Source organism: Impatiens glandulifera, chromosome 2 (assembly GCF_907164915.1).
Source record: "Impatiens glandulifera chromosome 2, dImpGla2.1, whole genome shotgun sequence".
Taxonomy (NCBI): Eukaryota; Viridiplantae; Streptophyta; class Magnoliopsida; order Ericales; family Balsaminaceae; genus Impatiens; species Impatiens glandulifera.
This window is the reverse complement of record NC_061863.1, coordinates 54660100-54679988: the sequence shown is the minus strand read 5'-3', so window position 1 is coordinate 54679988 and position 19889 is coordinate 54660100. Positions and strand designations below refer to the sequence as shown.

General features: G+C 29.5%; 1 protein-coding gene across 3 annotated transcripts in view; it reads left to right on the top strand.

Moving 5' to 3' along the window:
* The window catches only part of LOC124925325 (serine/threonine-protein kinase STY46-like), a 30981-nt gene extending 19298 nt beyond the window's left edge, over positions 1 to 11683 (top strand). For 2 of the 3 annotated variants that reach the window (XM_047465295.1, XM_047465293.1), the window contains exons 5-15: positions 4274 to 4343; positions 4704 to 4811; positions 5296 to 5346; positions 5532 to 5671; positions 5892 to 5999; positions 6891 to 6964; positions 7693 to 7868; positions 9405 to 9500; positions 10482 to 10562; positions 10668 to 10718; positions 11172 to 11683. In XM_047465295.1, the coding sequence (XP_047321251.1) occupies positions 4274 to 4343; positions 4704 to 4811; positions 5296 to 5346; positions 5532 to 5671; positions 5892 to 5999; positions 6891 to 6964; positions 7693 to 7868; positions 9405 to 9500; positions 10482 to 10562; positions 10668 to 10718; positions 11172 to 11312 (1096 nt within the window). In that variant the 3' untranslated portion in view covers positions 11313 to 11683. Of the gene's footprint in view, positions 1 to 1754; positions 2127 to 2214; positions 2333 to 2436; positions 2502 to 2704; positions 2828 to 4273; positions 4344 to 4703; positions 4812 to 5295; positions 5347 to 5531; positions 5672 to 5891; positions 6000 to 6890; positions 6965 to 7692; positions 7869 to 9404; positions 9501 to 10481; positions 10563 to 10667; positions 10719 to 11171 lie in introns of those variants that run through there. The other variant, XM_047465294.1, reaches the window with a different exon arrangement.
* The last annotated feature ends 8206 nt before the right edge of the window (positions 11684 to 19889 follow it).

The window sequence follows — 19889 nt, the reverse complement described above, 5'->3', positions numbered from 1 at the left end:
TTCAACTTTGGATCTTTATCCATCCCATGGATATGGAGATTCCTTACACAAGATTTCCAACTTATTGTTGGAAGCAGTCAGTTTTAAAACCTCCCATTTCATTTATTATTATTATTATTTTTTTCATTTGATACTAGGAATAGATTTACGGTACAAATGTGACATTATCTTCTAATTTTTTTTTAAAAAAAATTAATATATAACTTTTTTTTATCTAATTTAAAAAATACAAAATTTACTTTTATCCACGTAATCTCGTTTTATCCATAATTTTCTCGTTGTTTTTTTATGTACAACCCAAAAAATTTTCAAGTTCACCCCAACTCGAATTTATGGATTCGTCCCTGTTTGAGGCTATACATTTTCATACGAAAAAAATCAAAATAGAATGTTTTCGAATCAGTTATGGAAGGGAGACTTCTGCCGTAAATATTTCGAAGACATTTACTGCATTGACAAATATATATAAATAAAAGGTCGTTCTGAGCTAGCTTAGTTATGTTTAGTTCAAAAGAAAAAGTATTTACTAATAAAACATTTATATATGTATTCCAATCTTTTAAAACTAATAATATTAGTATATTAATGGTTAATAAGATAGATTGACTTATGTTGATTCTCCCCAATCTGCCCAATCTGCATGCTTTTTTAAATTTCTTTAACATAAATTTCAAACTCCCCTCGATTCTAATTTCTGACTTGTGTTCTGCTTGACAAGATCAAGACCGCATGATTTGAAAGAATACGGTATTACATCTTTTGGTGTTTTTATGTTTGGTTCAAAGTTTTCCAATATTTCTAACAAGTTTGTTACATATTGAAAAACACATGTCATTATTATAGCTTGAGGAGTTGAACTTGGTTGAAATAGGATTTCATGTGGATTCGATAGAGGTAACACTCGTGAGTTAATAATGTGGGTCATTACCAAACCATACGTGTAGATCATTTGTTGCTTATTAAGAAGCGCGGAGAACAATTAACAAATGAACATTTGACTATAAAATATGAGCTTCTATAAAAATAAGTCTAATAGATATGAGTATCTTTAACGATACATAAGTTTGGGACGTTATAATTATAGTCAAATGTTTTAATCATAAAGAGTTTCCAAATTTAAGGTGTATCACAAAAAATCAACATTCGCAAAGTCGCAAAGTCGAAAATGTAAAGTTGAAATATGAAATTATGTATTAAAAAATGAATCCTAATAACAATTTGTAAAAGAACAATATAACAAAGCACCTATGAAAGATGTAACATGTATGTTAGAAAATGATAATTTTTAAATTACAACCACACATTTTTTTTAATAATTATTTGTAAGTAGTAAGATAATTGGAGGTTAGTTCATGACCAAAATTATTAAATGTATCTATAGTTAAATAAAATAACCATACTACTTAGGTGCACAAATAGCCTATAGGAGATAATTAATTAAAATAAACATAAGTAAATGACAAGTAAGCCCTCACTGTCATGATTTCTTCTAGACGTGGACTCCACTTTATATAAATTATTCATTCTCCCATGCCTAAATTGATTTTATAAAAGCTTAAAACTTAGGGTTAGTTTGATTTCTATAATAAGTTATTATAGTAATTTTAATAATAATTAAGAATTAAAAAAGTAAGTTAAGATAATTTAAAGAATAAGAAGGATAAGCCGAATCAAACATGGCCTAAATGATCAATATTACAATCCTTATCCTCATTTCTCTTATTTACTCAGTCTCTCTCTCTCTTGACCAAAACTAGTGAAATATTTGAAAACCTTTCTATTAAGGCTTTGAAATGGTTTGCCCAAATTACATATGATCAATTATGAAATCTCTAATTCATATTTGAAGATTCTATCAACCTTCAAAGATTCTCCGTTCTCTGTAGATTCTGCATTATTGTTAAATTATGTTCAGTCATTGAGTGTTTACGTAGAGGAGCGGTTATGGATTTGACTGAAGGAATCGGAGAGAGCTTATCACCGACTCGGAGTTTTGTTAGTCTAAGTGGATATGATATCAAAACTGATGTTTACAATCGTTTATTGGATATTGGAAATGATGAAGCATTGTCTGATCCCTATTTTCTGGACCAGTTGAATGCTCACTTTGATCGCTTGCCATCTAGGTATACACTGTCCTCTTTCGTTTGATTGATTGCGATAGAATATAAATCGTAGTGTAGCATAAGTTGAAATGAGGTTTGTTTGTTTCAGTTATGTGCTGGATATAAACATGGATAGGATAGAGGATGTAGTGTTGCATATAAAGCTTCTTGCAAAGGCTAAGGATTATCCTGAAAAGAGACCTGTTTTTCATGTCCGTTTCCTTGAGGTACACATTTTACTTGACCGACTGCAGGTAGTTTGATTTATGTTGACAGTGCTCTATATTAACTTGTTAATTGTTCTAATTTGATTGTTATGTTTTTTTAGCAGAATCTTCGAAGCAGAGGAGATGATGCTACAGTGCAACATGTTACTAGTGTTCCTTCTACTTCCAGGTCATCTTTTGCTATTGACAATCAAGATATTATACATTCAAAGGATGTAGCTATTTTAGGTCTCTGAATCATTGTTCTTAAACATACCTATAGTTTTAATGGTTTTCATGTTATTGTCAGTTGGCCTTAGGTGATTGTATTTTTGTTGCTTTTTTATCTTGCTGCTAAAATGGCTTCTTCTTTTTTTACTTATAATTATAAAGAAGAAACAAAGTATCAGAAGGTGAATCTGAAGCCTGCTCTAAGTTTGAAGATCTGAATTTGGATGCAAGGAAGATTTCCATTCAGGGTGGTGGAAAACATGACTGGAAAAACTTCTCAGTGAGGTATGTTACTTAACAAATTCACTCAATATAGGATTTTTTTTTTACTTTTTGCTTTTTGAAACATGAAATGAGGGTTCTACTCTTGCTCCCAAGATATGGGAGTGGAATATTACTCTAGCTCCATGTATATATTTGATGGTGCTGTGAGAAAACTAAGTACAGATGCTCTGTTAGCCACTCGAATGGTGGATAAATGATTTTGTATATGAAAATCATGTAGTAGAGATAGATATCCCGTCATGTGCTCCGATTTCCCTGAATCGATAATCCAATACTTAGAGTTAGATGTTCCTAAGTGAAACAATTCGGGGCAGCTGGAGTTGACTGTGCCTCTGGAGGGAGTAACAGCCTACTATTTTTAGAGGCGCTTTGCAGCAGGGATCAGTGGCGAGAAGCTGTAGTAGTGCTTCTAGCTAGATATCAGACGAGGCAGACTGCCAACTGGCAGCAGAAGAAGCGATGACAAGAGAGCAACGACGGCAGCGGAAGAGGAAGGGAAATAGCCTTGGGAAGCTATTAGAGCGGAGAGGCCATTCCAAGAGGATGAAATGTTAAGGACATTCTTTCACATCAGGGAGTGGCTTTGAATTGTCAGAGTGTTGCTGGTTGGAAACGAAAATTATGAATTTTGGACAGATTATGTTGGGGAAAATCTGCCAAGGCACGAGACAGACTGATTTTGCTGAAAGACGGAGATGGATTGATTTTGCCTAGATATAAAGTACAGTTTTAGAAGTGAGAAACTGTCTAGAAAGAGCTCAAGAATATTGAGCTTTTAAGAGTGAAAATATAATAATATTATTGAATGATATGAACTTGTGATTACACTAGTAATGTGTGGTATATAAAGTACATACTAAATAATAAAAGCAATTGTTGAGTAAGGTACCCCAATTGTAAGGAAGAAAGTGATAATTTTACACATAGATTATGTCTATTTTATAGACATCAAATTATACATATAAAAATTGAGTATAATAATAAAAATAGGGTAAATGACAAGAGTGGTTCCTAAGAGGCCAAAGGTTACGGGTTCAATTCTCACTTAAAATGCCTTAAATTGAAGTGGAAATCATGAATATGGGGGAGTAATGCTAATTTCCTACATTAAAAAAAATTATATATATAACTTAAAAAAAACTGTTAATATATATTATAGTTATTATTATCATATTTATTATATATATTATCATAACATCCAACATTCTAATAATATTATTAATATATATAATAAATATGATAATAATAACTATAATATATATTAACAGTTTTTTTTAAGTTATATATATTAAACTCTCTATTTAATATTTACTAGGCTACAGAAGTATAAGACAACCATTTTGTTGTTCTTTGGTCTCTAGAATCTTTATGAGATAGGAATAAGAATTTGCATTATTCTTCATTGTTAATATACTAATAAGTTGACAATTGGAGTGAATAATGCAGGCAAGATTCACTTCTTCAAATGCATGAAGTAATTTTCTCTACATCTGACAAGCCCAAGCTGCTTAGCCAGGTAAAGTTGATGCTGAAAGTTTCTCTTTAATAGGTTGACACTATATATCTTTCCATTCTTCAAATGCACATCATCATTTCAAACCAAAGCAGGTTATGTTGTTATCATTTCCACATTACCAGGGGAAATGTTCTCCCATTTTCAATGAGTTGTTTCATTTTGGTATATGTGTCAAAACATTTGTTGTTCTTGCCTAAGAGACCAAATGTCTCGGGTTCGATTCCCACTAACAACGCCTTATGTTGAAGTGGGGGGCCATGGCTGTGGGGGTTCATGCTAGCTTCCTAAATTAAAAAAAGAAAGAAAAAACCATTTGTTGTTCTTGCATTGTCGCCCTAACATTGCCCATTTTCCTTGTAGCTTTCTGCCTTACTTTCTGACATAGGACTTAACATTCGCGAAGCACATGTATTCTCAACAAATGATGGTTACTCATTGGATGTATTTGTTGTGGATGGCTGGCCTGAGGTACTTGGTATTTCTTTAACAGGAACACATATCAATTTTATTGTAATGTTCCCTTTTTGTATGACTGTTTGATGTTTCATGCATTTAGGATTTGAATTCCTCTATATTCTTTCTCTTTGTTTGCATCCTTCCAAAAACTCCTAAAAGAAGCTAAAACATATTTTTTTTCTGAATAAAGGGATAGTTGGTTTATTTTATAGGAAAATGTGATGATATGAAAAGATGGATTTTGTCATGTAAAAGGGAAAACTTGTGTACAGTAATTTGCTGTTTGATTTTTAGATTCGCAGCCTAATAAAATGGAAAAATCTTGAATATCTTGCCCTTTGCAAAGCTTCTGCCTTTGGTAGAACTACTCCTAGGTTGGTCAATATGTGAACTATGACAGTGTTACCTTGTAAAAAGGAGCATTGTGATTATATTTCCTTATGACAGGGATCTGTGGTGAGTCCAAGTATTGCTGACTTTGCAATCTTGTGGTCAGGATGTGGAGGGTTTATACCAAGCAATGGAAAAGGCAGTCAATAGATGTGAGGTAATATATGCGTTTATACTTAGTAAATTGCTCCTATGTAAACATCAAGAAGTTCTTTTGTAGCTTAACAGTATCCTCTCCATTATTTGTATATCTGATCATAAGCTTGTCCGTGCCACAGTTATTCTATGTTTGAAATAATGGGTAATGTTCAATGTTCAATGTTCTTATATGCAAATATACAGGGATCATGGTCAGGGTCTTCACACAGTCAATCAGCAGCGGAGAAGGTTCTGGCTGCACAAACAAAAGTTGGAGATCGGGAAATTGATAAACGATTGTTGAAGATGGGAGAGAAAATTGCATCTGGATCTTGTGGAGATTTGTGAGTTAGGAGTACTTTCCTAATTTCCTTGTTTGTTGATTATTTAAAGGAAGGAGTATCTGCATGTGAAAATCATGTAGAAAACTAAAAGTAGTTTATTATTGGGATTGTTATTCATTACATAATAGAGATTAACAATTTATATGATACAATACTTCTAAAGGTATAACGTCTAATTTTTGACAAATTATTCTTACCTTTTGCTCTTACATTTTGAAAGGATTCGTGGAGTTTACCTTGGCCAGGATGTTGCTGTGAAGATTCTGAGATCAGAACATCCTAATGATTCATTGGAGGATGAATTTTCCCAAGAAGTAGCCATTCTTAGGTAATAAATTTCTGAAGGTATCCCTGTTTATTATTGGTATTCTGTTTGGAAGGTAATTATTATATTCGTAAGGGGAGCAAGTAGTGATCTGAACTGTTTACACCATACTATGGATGTTTTTTTCTCTTTTAACCTTCACTAACTTTACACTGAATATGTGAGACTTAACACAATTTAGGGGTTCTTTACTTCTTTAGCCAAGTTATAAGAGTGACAGTGACAACAAGATTATCTGTCCAGGAAATTGTCCCCCTTGTCCTTCAAAGTTGCTAACATGAAAAAGGAGAGCAATGCATTAGCCTCTTATTCTCAGGTTCTTAGTCTCTGTTTCAAATAGTTGTGTACTCAAACGTGAATTATTAATTATATGTTTTCCAACTCCAACAAGTTATAAAATAAGACTAATTCAAAACTTTGTCAGCTGGACCCTTTCTACTTTTGCAATCAGATTTGAGAGTTTGAATTGATTAGACTTTAACATTGTTATCGTTCAACCGATTGTCTTAACTCAAAAAGGGAGTTAATGTAGTTATGATTGATGAACCTGTATGGAGATATTTTTAGTAGCACCTTACTCACTTACTCCCAAACTGACCTTTTTTTGGCCAGGAAAGATAGTTTTACATTTTGGTCTACTTGATCTGGGTCTGTAACGACCTTAACTCTTGCAGCTTCAATGGAGAATACAAACAGTTCATAGCCAGGGTAGATGAAAACAAAAATGTACCATGTCTATATTGGGATCCAAAAATTTGGATTCTTCACGAAATCATTCCACTGTCAATTTGCTGCATCTTCTGGATACTACTTAACAAGTATCAGGAGAAATCAATTAAGTTAATAAAAGACTGAAACTGTGAGTGTTGTGATTTAATTTTGACTTTGATGCAGGAAGGTCCAGCACAAAAATGTTGTCCGTTTCATCGGTGCTTGCACACAGCCTCCTAATCATTGCATAATAACTGGTAAATGAACTATATCATAAGAAAAAGCCTTTCAATGCTTGATTTAACTTTGATTAAGCCGATAAATCGTGGAAAAGGAAACTTAAGTGAGATGGAAAGGTACTCAAAGAGAAAAGAAGTAAAGAGTATCTTTGTGAGAAATGACACTATACATTTTAATCACTTAGTTGCATGCCGCATCTAATGATTTCTTGAGAATGCTTATTTGACCATATTTGGGATGCTTCCGGCTCCCAAGTTGCTTTCAGCGATCTAGATCTGGAGTTTTGATTATTTTTTTCCCTCTTTTGGGTTGTTTTTTCTCCACTTTGATGTTTTGTTAGGCATAGTGTATCTCTTTTTTATTAACTCTTGGCAATTCATGCCATTACTTGTACCTGACATTGTTTCTTTTTGGCGGGAGATGCTTTCACCGCATGCTGCTTTCACACATTCCAACCTTAAAAAAACTATAAAGTAGTTACAAAGTTAGTTCTTTTCAGTTTATTTCTTACTATAAATAGACGTTTTAGTGATTGTAATGCTAAGGAAAAATTTACTAGAAACCATCATTGTTTTTCTTTCCTTCATCTAATCTATATTTTCAAAATAAACATTCTTTCTTGATGGACTTTCTGGTTCAAATTTCTGTTTATGTTCTCTAGTTCAACTATATTATGTTTATGTTCATGCTTATATCTAGGATTAAATCTCTTTACAATATTTTCTCTTTCTTGTTTTGTTTACAGAATACATGCCCGGAGGGAACCTTTATGAATATTTGCACAAGAATCACGTTATCTTGAAGCTTCCTCAGTTGGTAAAGTTTGCAATAGATGTATGCAGAGGAATGGAGTACTTGCATCAAAATAACATCATTCATAGAGATCTTAAGACTGCAAACCTGCTCATGGATTATAACAGAGTAAGCATCTGAAACATTTGTTTCTAGTTCTAGGTATGAAACTTTATTTAGCTTGAACCTTTTTCAATATAGTTATTAACAATCAATTTATCCACTAATGTATAAAAAAGGTAGAATTTGTATCTGCTGTTGTTGATACCGTAAAGTCACTATTATGAGATTTAGTGATCCTCACAGATCAGAGATAAGTTAAAAAAGAGTTAGGCTGTTCTTGGATTTCCTTTTAGTTCTGCAACTAGAAATGTAGGAAAAAAATCAAACCATCACCTATTTCCATCAACTAGTGGTCTCTTTCAGGCAGAGACTAGTTGGAGTTTTTAAGTAAGACTAGAAGGGAATTAGGGCTTTAAAAGGGAAAATTTCCAGATTTAGATTGCCCAGGAGAAGTAAAATACATTGGGGTTTATATGCTATAATGGCAGCATGCAATGTTTCTAAGATCTAGCGACCAATGATATTAAGGGATCTATTTATTTTTGTGTGAGTATATGTGTAGAGATACAAAGAGAATGTTATTGATGAAGGGCAATAATTTTAAATCGTAGAATTTTATAATATAATTCAATCTAAACATTTTAACACTAGGCGTTATGTTCAAGTTGGTTAACATCTCAAACAACTTAGATACTATCACAAATTTCTCACAAATGACAACAGAAAACACCAGTAAAAGGCCAACTATTGGCCATTGTAAGAAATGAGATGAAACAAATAGAAATTTTTCCTGAACTATGTGAACACACAATTGCTGGTTATGAAAAATTGCCAATCACTGGCTACTAAACTTGTACATACAGGGAGATATGAACAGACCCAGTGTGATAAATAAATCTGGACATAAGATCAAGAAAAAATATAGATTAGGGGCAAATCTTTCAAGAGCGGTAGTATTGGAAAAGAAATAGAAATCCCAGGGAACAAGAAAAAAATCATTGACAAAGGAAATACATGTAAAAGAATTATCGTTGAGAGCAATAAGATCAATATGAGTGCACATTAGCAAATGGTGGTGGCAACTGAATTAATTCTAGGTTATAATCTAGAGCTGCCATGTAAAAATACAAAAAGAGTGTTATTGATGTTAGAATTGAGTACAATGGGGGATATCCATTACCAAATTTAATCTAATCAATCTAATGCAACTCACAATTCCAGTAATGCATTCCTTCTAATATTCTAATAGTATGATTAGTTAGAAGATTTTGTAAACTAAAATTTTGCTACCAGTCTTTACTTTATGATTCCTGGAACTCCTTTCTATTCAAATTACAATGTTCAAAAGTCTTCATGCCGCCTTCTAAATTTTCCCTAGTGTCTAGGAGTTAAATATATATAAAACATTGGCACGTTTATAGAGGCCAACCTAGGTTGAGAACATTCTAATCAAATAACATTATTTTTCTCAGTTTGTTGTGAATCCTTTTTGGACATGGTGGTGATACTTAACTTGGTGCACGTGATAGATTCTTTCAATTTTCTTTCCAACTGATTTATATTTATCTTTTCCTAATCTATGTTCTTGAATATTGTTTCAAGGTTGTTAAGGTTGCAGATTTTGGTGTTGCTCGGTTCCAAAACCAAAGTGGGATCATGACAGGAGAGACTGGAACATACAGATGGATGGCTCCTGAGGTCTAAACCATCCATTTTCCTCTTTCATTTTACCCTGAAATTCTTAAATTTCTTCTTCTGAAAGGATTACTCATGTTCAGTAGCTTTTGAGTGTTTCCATCTTAGTTGCTTTACCTTTTTCAGTGGCTTCTCTGCCAAATCTTATTCTTTTTTGTGATAACTCAGTTTATGTTCTAAGCAGTTGGTACTATTGATATTCGCTTTATATAAGGTAAAGTTGATAATGGGGTTTTAATCTTGATAGTGATTAGTTTTGTTTTAACCACTAAGGCCTATCTTAACTTGTTTTTGTTGATTTGACTCCTAGGTTTTCTCTTCGTTTGGAAAAAGTTCATTGTTGGTTTTTGCCTTGTAAGACAAAAAAATTGTGATTTTGTTGTTTTAGCTTCTCCATATAATTAACAGAAAGGGAAATTTTTGTTCTTTTCCAAGAAAAAAATAAGGGTTTTAATGTTGTTTTCCATAATAAATTTCTTGTGATTAATTTGTTAAATTATGCACATGGTTCTTTGTGGAGAACCTACTATAGGTGTGACTTCTGCATGATTCATGTTAAAGGTATTAAGTTAGGGAGAAAATAAAAAGCATCACTATGTTAAGTTTAAGATTAGATGCTTTTTATATAGCATACTTGGTCCAATTTCTACTGCTGGCTAGTCTTGTTTTTCTTTTGTGCGAGTTCATAGCAAGTGATTTACGTTGGTTCATGGCCACCAATTTGTATGTCCACCATCTTAATGATGCACAATGTTGGTCTCGGTCTATTCCCCTTTTTTATGTGTACTTGTTGTCTTCCTTTACCTTGTTTTTTCTTGTCATCGTTGGTTCAAGATTAAAAGTGTCATTATTTTAGATTCAAGTTAAAAGATATTTACATCATTTTCATTGTTCCTTGTGTACACCTTCTACCTTAATAAAATCACTTTCATGTTGTAAAGTTCTCCCCTAGCTTAAAAAATAAACTCCATTCTTCTTTGTCAGGTTATAAATCATCAACCATATGACCAGAAAGCAGATGTCTTTAGTTTTGCCATCGTTTTATGGGAACTTGTTACTTCCAAGGTATGGAAGTAACTATAAACATCAAATTATTTTTTAATGAAGAGTATTTCAATATTCCATCAGTTACTACTGTGTACGTTTTTATTCTGCTTTCTTTGCTTGTAGGTTCCATATGATTCTATGTCTCCCTTACTAGCTGCCCTAGGTGTGAGACAGGTATGCTTTTTATAGAAGTTTGGAGCTTTATGGCTTGTTTGATGTAAAGTTATTTGGGTTAAATCAGATATTTGAAAATAGTCTTGTTTCATGGTAAAGTAGATTTTTTAGTCAAAATACCTAAATACCTTAGTATTTGATATTTTTAAAAATGTTATAAGTAATAATAGTATATGATGATTTGAATAATTTATTGATGGTATATGCAAAATCTTTGGTCATTGAAGTACTTGATTTAGACTACCCACCAAAACATGTTAACAAAATTTCAAGTTCAATTCAACTTTTCTTTTCCTCAAAAAAAGAGAGAGGTTAAATTGACTCCAGGTGAGTCCTGAAAGTAAAGGGATAAGACTAAGCATTAGATAGCATATGAAACTCAAAACAAAATGTCTATTAATATATCAATAACTTCATATCAAAACAATTGAAATTATTTATGATAATTCACAGGGACTCCGACCCGAAATTCCAGCCAATACACACCCAATGTTAGTGCAGTTAATGACCAAATGTTGGGAGGCTGATTCAGGGCTGCGGCCATCCTTCTCAGAAATAAGAACTGAGCTGGAAGCATTCATTGAGCAGGTATAGTACAAGCTGTTTCCTTATTCCTCCATCCCTACTTTTCGATCTCCTAGATTCTCTTTATTGGTTTTTTTTTTAACTCAAGGTAAATTCAGAAGCACCAAATGGTAGATGTTCATAAAATCCCAGAATGGTACAGTTATATTTTGAGCCAAAAAAAGGTAATTGTGTTATATTCTTCATAGTCATATAATAGAGATCGGTTTATAAGTGAGAGATGAGTTGAGCGGAAAAGCCATTTACATATATATACACGTCTGTGAACACAACCAGGAACAAACTCTTTTTTTTTTTTTTTTTTCTGATTGTTATGCTTGTGGTGTTGGAGTTCCCTATAGTATGATATCAGTTTTGTAAATTTGTAACTTTTGGAGTGCCATGCTTTGTCTTTATTTACCATCTGCATTATTGTCCATGACATTTCTTCTATGTTTATATTACTGGTTGGAGGTGGCTCTACATTATTACCATCTTGGGTTAACTTCAATACAAAAAAATTACAATTTTAGTTGTTGAAAGTTCAATCTCTTATTTATACATATTTTACATTCTCCTAGTATATGTTGACTGTTGTAGTGTTGTATAAACTTAACTAGTCATATAAATATCTCTTATGAAATTTTCATCGACAATTTCAAACATGTTTCAAGAACTATATTCATAGCTTGTTTCGATAATCATAGTTTTTTTTCTTTTATTGTGGCTTGTTAATTTAACAAGCTTATCTCTAGGTATTCCAAGTCCTTGAATAAATATTAACCATGAATTCAATTTTTTACTACTTATTGCAACCACCATCTGCTTTTTACTTCTCCATGTGAAATTTTCCAACAACATAGTTAGATAGTGTAGTAATGTATTATAGTATACATCTTGGTTCTCATTTTTCTAAATAGTTGGGACCCCTTATTTAGGGTTCCCTTAAAGATTTCTCAAGATTCTAAAAGAAAAATAATAAAAGTATAAGAATAATGAATAGTGAAACATTGAACTTGTGAAATCGTTAAAAATATATAGAGAGGAAGAATCTTAAGCTGGCCATCAGATTCATGTGAGGCCAATCTGTTGTTTGTTACTGCTGTTCATATGAACCTATTAAGCTAATAAGGACAGTCTTTACCTGCCCCCCATGTCCATTTCTAGATGTCATTTAACTATATATATAATATATCCATTTTCTTGTATAGATTCTATTTAGGTTTTTAGTAGAACTTAATAAGGTTGCTGGAGAATCAAATTTTGAATTGTTTTGATTGTATTATTTTGTGGCTTTGGTATGTTTCAAATAGACAGGGTTGGCACATGATTAGTCCTCTTGGAATAGTATCTTGTCACATTCCAACTTTGGATATTATTTAATTTGCTTGCTTTAAATGCTAAATTATTTTTTTATTAAAAAAAAGTAAAGATTAAAGATAGTATAAATAAAAGATGAAATTAAAAATAAAGTTAAAGTGATTCCAGAAGTTGTGGGGGGACTGTTTGTGGTGTCCAATCAAAAGGGACCCCTTTGGGCTTGGGATTGTTATTGAGATTCGGCTTCTTTGCCCGCAAAGTTAGCTCTTTTCTTTTGTAATCCCCTCACCTTTTTCTCACACCCAATGTGGTGTGATGGCCATGTGCTAGACATTTCAATTTATTATTATTATTATATCCCTCCTTTCAACTCCAAATCACTTCTCATTTCAATCCATAACTCATTTGAAAATGTCTTTTTGGCATGTAAATAATTTTTTTTTCAATACGGAGTAACTAGCATTATACTCCACATTCATAACTTTACTTTCATTTATAGTGTTTCCGGTGAGAATCGAATCCATGCTATTTTGAGAATCGAATCCATGATATTTTGGTATTTTAGGTTGACTCTTTTCACCGGACCACTATGATAAGGTAAAATGTAAATAAATTTTTATATATATAATATTTTGTTATATATTTTATCATAATTTTATTTAGATGAGATAATATTTTAAAATATAATTTATTTAGATATATGTTTATAGTTTTGTGGACTTTTTTTTTCACGAGTTTGATTCCACTCAAAACACTTTGAGTTTAAACGGGATCATGATAGTAGAGTGTCATGTTATTTCTCTTTTAATTTCAGCATAATATCAATTATAAATATATTTTTTATTAAATAAAGATAACAAAATTAAGTTGATACATGTGTAATTTTTTTTTATATATTGTAACTTTAATAAATATATTTCTGAGTGTAAATAAGTTTATTCAGTTATTTAAATAGACTTTAATCCGACCATAATATATCGGCTTGTATTATATAAAAACTCTATATCCGACGAACTAAATATTTTTCTGCTCGAATTGTGTCAATATATCAATTGAATGATTCAGATCGATCTAAATATTCACATATAAACAAACATGTATATTATCATATGGACATTAATAAGTCTTGAATATTATGGTCTTCCCAATTCCAATCTTGGAATTAGAAACTACTCTACAATATTGTGATTTGGATACTTGTATAGAAATCTCATCAACTTATTTTTTTTTAAACTCAAGTAGATGCATTCATTTGGCCCTCAATGCCTTTTAAATAAAATATTGTTAAAACGATTCTTTTAAAATGTGTTCTTTAAGTTTTTCAATTTACCGTCTACTAAGCATGTAATCGGCAATATGTCAATTTTTAAAAATGCTCTACTAAGTATGTAATCGTCAATAAGTCAATCTTTAAAAATGATCTACTTTGTACTAGTAATGCTATAACCGGTAATAAGTAACACTAATTTTGAAATATATTGCAATAATTACTTGGAAGATAAGCTCTTTTAGTGGATTCAACAATATTTATCGTTTTTTTTCATGTTCATAATTTTTGAGATGAACTACTTACTTTACTTGTTACTTTGTGATGACATTTAAATTAATTCAATATAATTTCATATTTTTAAAGTAATAATAATAAACATGTTATAGATACATCAAATATACATGAATCAACCATTAAATATAACTTAAAGAAAGAAAATATTTTCTGAGTGAATCATTCATTTACTAATAATTAATATATTAAAAGAAGTGCCCCTAGATCTGAATCCCGACTATTAGGAAAGGTTAAAACAAACAATCTAATCATGATTCATCAAATATAATGTTATTATTACTAAGATTATTTTTTCTTGAATAAATAGTTATTTTATAAAGAGATTTAGACAAGAGAAAATATTACAAATAAAATAAATAAAGATAAAAATGAACAAGAAAAAATTAGGATTCCTTCATTAATTAATATTACAAGTTCAAGAAATATATAATAATTTTACACATTTAAAAATAATTTATTTAGTTGCTATCAAAATTAGATGCATGACAAAACTTGAACCAATGCAAACAATAATACGAATGTTCAATTTGATTTGATTTTTTTTTTTTTTTTTTTTGTAAATAAGACTAGTAAATTACATTAATTTTGTTCTGGAGAGAATGATACTTATTTGAATAATTCATTTAATTGAAAAATCACAAACAACCCGTGACCGAATAAATAACATTAATTATAATATTATGAAATGGGTGAAGTTCATATAGTAGTTCATCTGCCCTACCTATAATGGGTACAAGCTGCAGCCATCATCATCTTCTTCTTTGCCCATGGTTTGATTGATTTCATACAATATTATATTTTGCAGTTTTATTTTAAAAATATATAAATAGGTTAATAAGACTTTTTCATAATTTTCTTTTCTTTTATATCATATCAGAACAAATATAAAAGTACTCATCTAAACAAATATATATATATATATATATATATATTATTTAATTTATTAATAGATCGAATTGTCACATTAAAACTCTTTATCCTGGTCAATTGAGATTTTGAACCCCACATTAAAACTTACTATTTAGGACTATACAGGGTTAAAGTTATATAAAAATGAGATTTTGTCTTAACGATTTTAAACGTCGTTAATTTATTATCTACTCGACACTATAAATAAATAATAAAATATTCATGTTAATTTAACTATCGGATTTTAGCGAATTGATGTTTTGACTACTGAATTTCAAAGAATCAATAATAAAATTCTCAATTCGCTGAAATTCGGTAGTTAAATTAGTGACATTGATCTTTTGTTTTTTTATTTATAAATGTCACGTAGATAATAAATTAACAGGGTTTGAAATCGTTAAGTTTGTTTTGTATAACTTTAATAATAAGAATCCCAAATTGACAATTCTATTTAAAAACGCTTTGAGTTGAAGCGGATGACCATGATTGTGGTCTATCATGTTAGTTCTTCCTAATTTGAAAAAAAAATAAGAGCCCCAAATTGTAAAATTTGAAAGAAAAAAAGGTCCAAAATCTCATCTCAATTGTTTTAATTGACAATTTATCAATTTAAAATATATAGATATTGAAATTTTGTTAATTTTTTTTAACAAAATACATTTGAAAGAGGTTGTTTAAGAAAATATCTAAAAGACATAATGAAGAGAAGGACACATAAACAAGGGAAAAAATAAAATCACAAAATCCAAAAGACCTAACCTGCTATAAGATTCTTTAACAAAATTCATAATCTGTTCATGATAAGAAGAAATTGGAGCCCTCAACAATGGTAAAAAATGTAAATCAAAACATTTATATATGTTAAATCGGGTTAAATAATCAATCAAAACAAAAATAAATTTAAACATTTATTATCAATAAAAGTGTTTTGCAATACCCAAACTAAGTTTCACAAAATATTTTTATTGAGCTAAGCATAACTTATTCAATATTTTATCAAATTCACAATAGACTCAGATTTAGTAAATAAAAGAGAACAAAATATAAACTGATTTAAATAGATAATTTTGAAATATACCTTAATATATATATACATACATTTTTTTTAACAAATTTAATAAAAAACAATTTTCAAACTCGAACAATTTTAATTCAGCTACAAGTATTTTTAAACAACTATATTGGTGATTAGTTATATTCTTCTTATTGAAACTTAACATATACCAAGATTATTTAAAAAAAGCCATATATATTGATATGTTTCCTTATTTTTTAAGAAAATAATTGATATAAAAAAAATTAAGGAAATTTTATAATCCCAACCTCTAAAAGAAAGCATAAACATAGAGAAAGATTCAAATAAATACCTATGTAATTTGAGCAACCCCACAACTAATTGGAATTACTATTTTAGATTTTATTCCCCCACAATTAATTTGGACAACCCCACAATTATCATTATTTAGTAATATTAAATTATTTATTTTAGAAATGATATTTGTTGTTTTTACAATTTCTCTTTGACATAAATATTTTTTAGATATTAAAATTTATATTAATAAAGTTATTGGGAATCCAGATATTTGTAAATTCTGTCCCAATAGGCACATGTGCTCCAAAATTTTACTTTTTAATTTATTCTAATACTTTAAAAATATATCAATTTGTATTATTTTAATATTAAAATAAATAAATTTAATTAGTTATTTTCTTTATAAATTTAATAATATATGAATGATTCCAAACTTAACATACATATTTATTTTATATTGTGTGTTTTGTTATGTAGGGATGAGGACAGGCTGAGTTCATTCATATAACAACTCAATCATTAATACAAGTTGAATTTAAGGTTAATTTATATATTTATTATTAAAACTTAAATTAATTATTAATTTTAGTCTTACATTGAAATAAATACTATGATTATAAAATTATTCTAACTTTCTCTTTTAGAAATAGTCCACTAATTAAAAAGAAACTGAGTAGATGAGTCGATAATTTTAAATACTCCTCAAATACCATAATTTCTCCATTCTCATTTAAAATGTCTCACTTGATTAAATTGAAAGTTACATAATCAGTTTTTTTATTAAAACTTATTATTTAACCTATAAATTATAATTAGATACTATGTCATATAAATTATGAACACTAAATAACCCATTTTTATCTTTTAAATCATATATATTCTTTCATAAATAACTCATCTTTATATTAAACCATATGGGTAGGCACGCGAACTATTCAGATATCGGTTCGATAAAAAGTTCTTTTGAACTCACTTATTATTCTTAACGAGTTGAGTTTTGTAAAAAATTAAAAATTTAAACGAGACAAGCTTAAGTTTATAAATATTCGGCTAGTCAGCTCGCAAAATTATTTATTTAGAGGCTTGTTTATTAGCTTACGAACATGTTTGTTTAGTTATTCACAAACATGTTAGTTTAGAAGTTTGTTTAAATGTAATTTGTAAATCATATTTTATTTTTGTTAGGATTGAAATTAAAATTAAAATTATTTAAAATGAAGTATTTATTTTATGTGTCATAACGCACACAATATTAATTAATCTTTTTTATTTATTTATGTTCTGCTTAATATATTTTTTATTATTTACTCAATAATAATTAGATAGCCTATATATATATATAGCCTATATATATATATATATTGACTGTGTTTTTAAATATTATTGTCTCGAGAAGAGTGTGTAAAATATTAACAACTTGTAACTAGGTTGAGCGCTAATCGAGGTCTCTCACGAACCGAGCGCGAGGGCTCGTGAGCCAAACTAAATATATATACGAGCCGAACTCGAGCTCTATTAAAAGTTCAAATCGAGCTCGAGCTTGAGACTACTGGCTAAGGCTCGTTTACAACCCTACATATGCCTATTCTTTCTTAAACATTAATGTCTCAACATGTTTTTGGGTTAGTTTAGATTGATGTACTAGTGTGTTAACTCAACTTATTAAAGCATTAGTTTTTCAAAGAAGCCATTAACTATGAGTTAATACAATGGTGCACCATGTGTTTATCTTCTTTCTTGTTATGTTATATATAGTTTACATTTTTTTTTCTCAGATCACTAGTTGGCTACTTGAAGGAGAAGGGATTCTAGGCATAAACAAATGTTAAAAAATTTCTTCCATTTTATTAATGTAAAGACAGAGAATGAAGCCAGGGGAGAGGCAATTGATGTGTTACGAAAGAAGATAGTTTGCGTAAACATTAAAATTGTTTATACATTCATGTAATCAATGTCGAATATAAAGAAAATAGTACGTGTTAACATGAAAATGGTTGATGCAATGTAATCAATGTCGATAATCTTTATTAAACAAAATTAGATAGTCAAACACTCCCAAGTTGGATTTGTTTGGTAGATTTTATGCAACTATATATAAATATATACTATGTCTATGTTTCTCCAATGAAGATCTTCTTGGTTGAATGTTGATCTTATGTTTACATTTGTATCAAGCAAGGAAAGGGACAAAATCTTTGGGAATATTTCCTTAGAAAAGCACATTCCCATCTCCCACTTTATAAATATATAAATTTAAATAGGTATAGGTAGTTGACCAGTTTGCCTTCTCCTTAATTATTTATAATAACTTAATGAGTTATAATATTTAGCTTTTAAAATTATATTTAAAGTTATGTCTATTTTTTAAATTGAATGTTTATTTTAAACACTAAATTTATCAAAATAAATCAAATAATTTATAAGTCAAATTGATTTTTTATTTTATTTTCTATTCTTTTCTTAATTTATATGTTTTTTCTGAGATGAAACATTATGTATAAAAATTGTTATAAATCATTCAAATTTTATTGAAAAAAAGAACTATGCAATTATTTATGTGATGAAAAATTGATAATATTTTTTTGTCTGGAGTAAAAAAAGATGTGTTACGATCTTAAGTCTTTTTTGGACTTAATATGATTGTGATATGTCCATATTGGGCAAACTTGAATAATTTCTTTTAGTTATTTTTGTTTATCTTTCTAATTTGTTGAACTAACTTATGATAATTTATTTCATTACAATTTTAGGATTTTACAAAATATGGTTTAATAAATAAGTTTCATCACTCTTTCAAAATGGTATGCTCTTATTACATTATGAGAGTTTTCTTAAGTGGAAAGCATGGTAATACTTTATGCCGTTCTTATAAGTCGAAAACATGGTAATGTTTTAAGCGAAAACACTAGATCAATAAGAACATGATTGGCCACGGTTAAATAATTTGTCGCTATTGGAACTAAAATAAATGTCGTTATTTCTCAAATACCGTCGTTAAACGTCAATAACCCCTGGCTAGTCATCACTATAGTTTTGTCGCTAAACCTTGATAGTCGTCTTTGTTACCTATCATTGTTGCCTTTTTTACACTACTGAAATGTTGTCTAAGGGCTTGTTTGATCTTTGTCTATTGGGATAATACCAAATTTTTATCCCAAAATCCAACTATCATATTAAATATATAATCAATCATTTTATCAATTTAAATATTAAAAATAATTTTTAATTAATTTTAAATAAACAAGAATTTTTTAGAAAAAAACTCAAACAAAACTCATTAACCACCTCCTCAAACAAACCTAAGCCTAAGATAGGACATCCATGATATCATGTATACATATTAATGAGAAACTCATATTAGATAAAATGTATGTATCATTAAACTTTCAATACTTATTTTCTTATAAAGAAAAGGACAATAGAAAAGGACGAGAATATCTTATTAGTTGAAAAAATAAAAAAATATAATGAAAAAGAAATAAGAGAGAAGTTATTATAATTT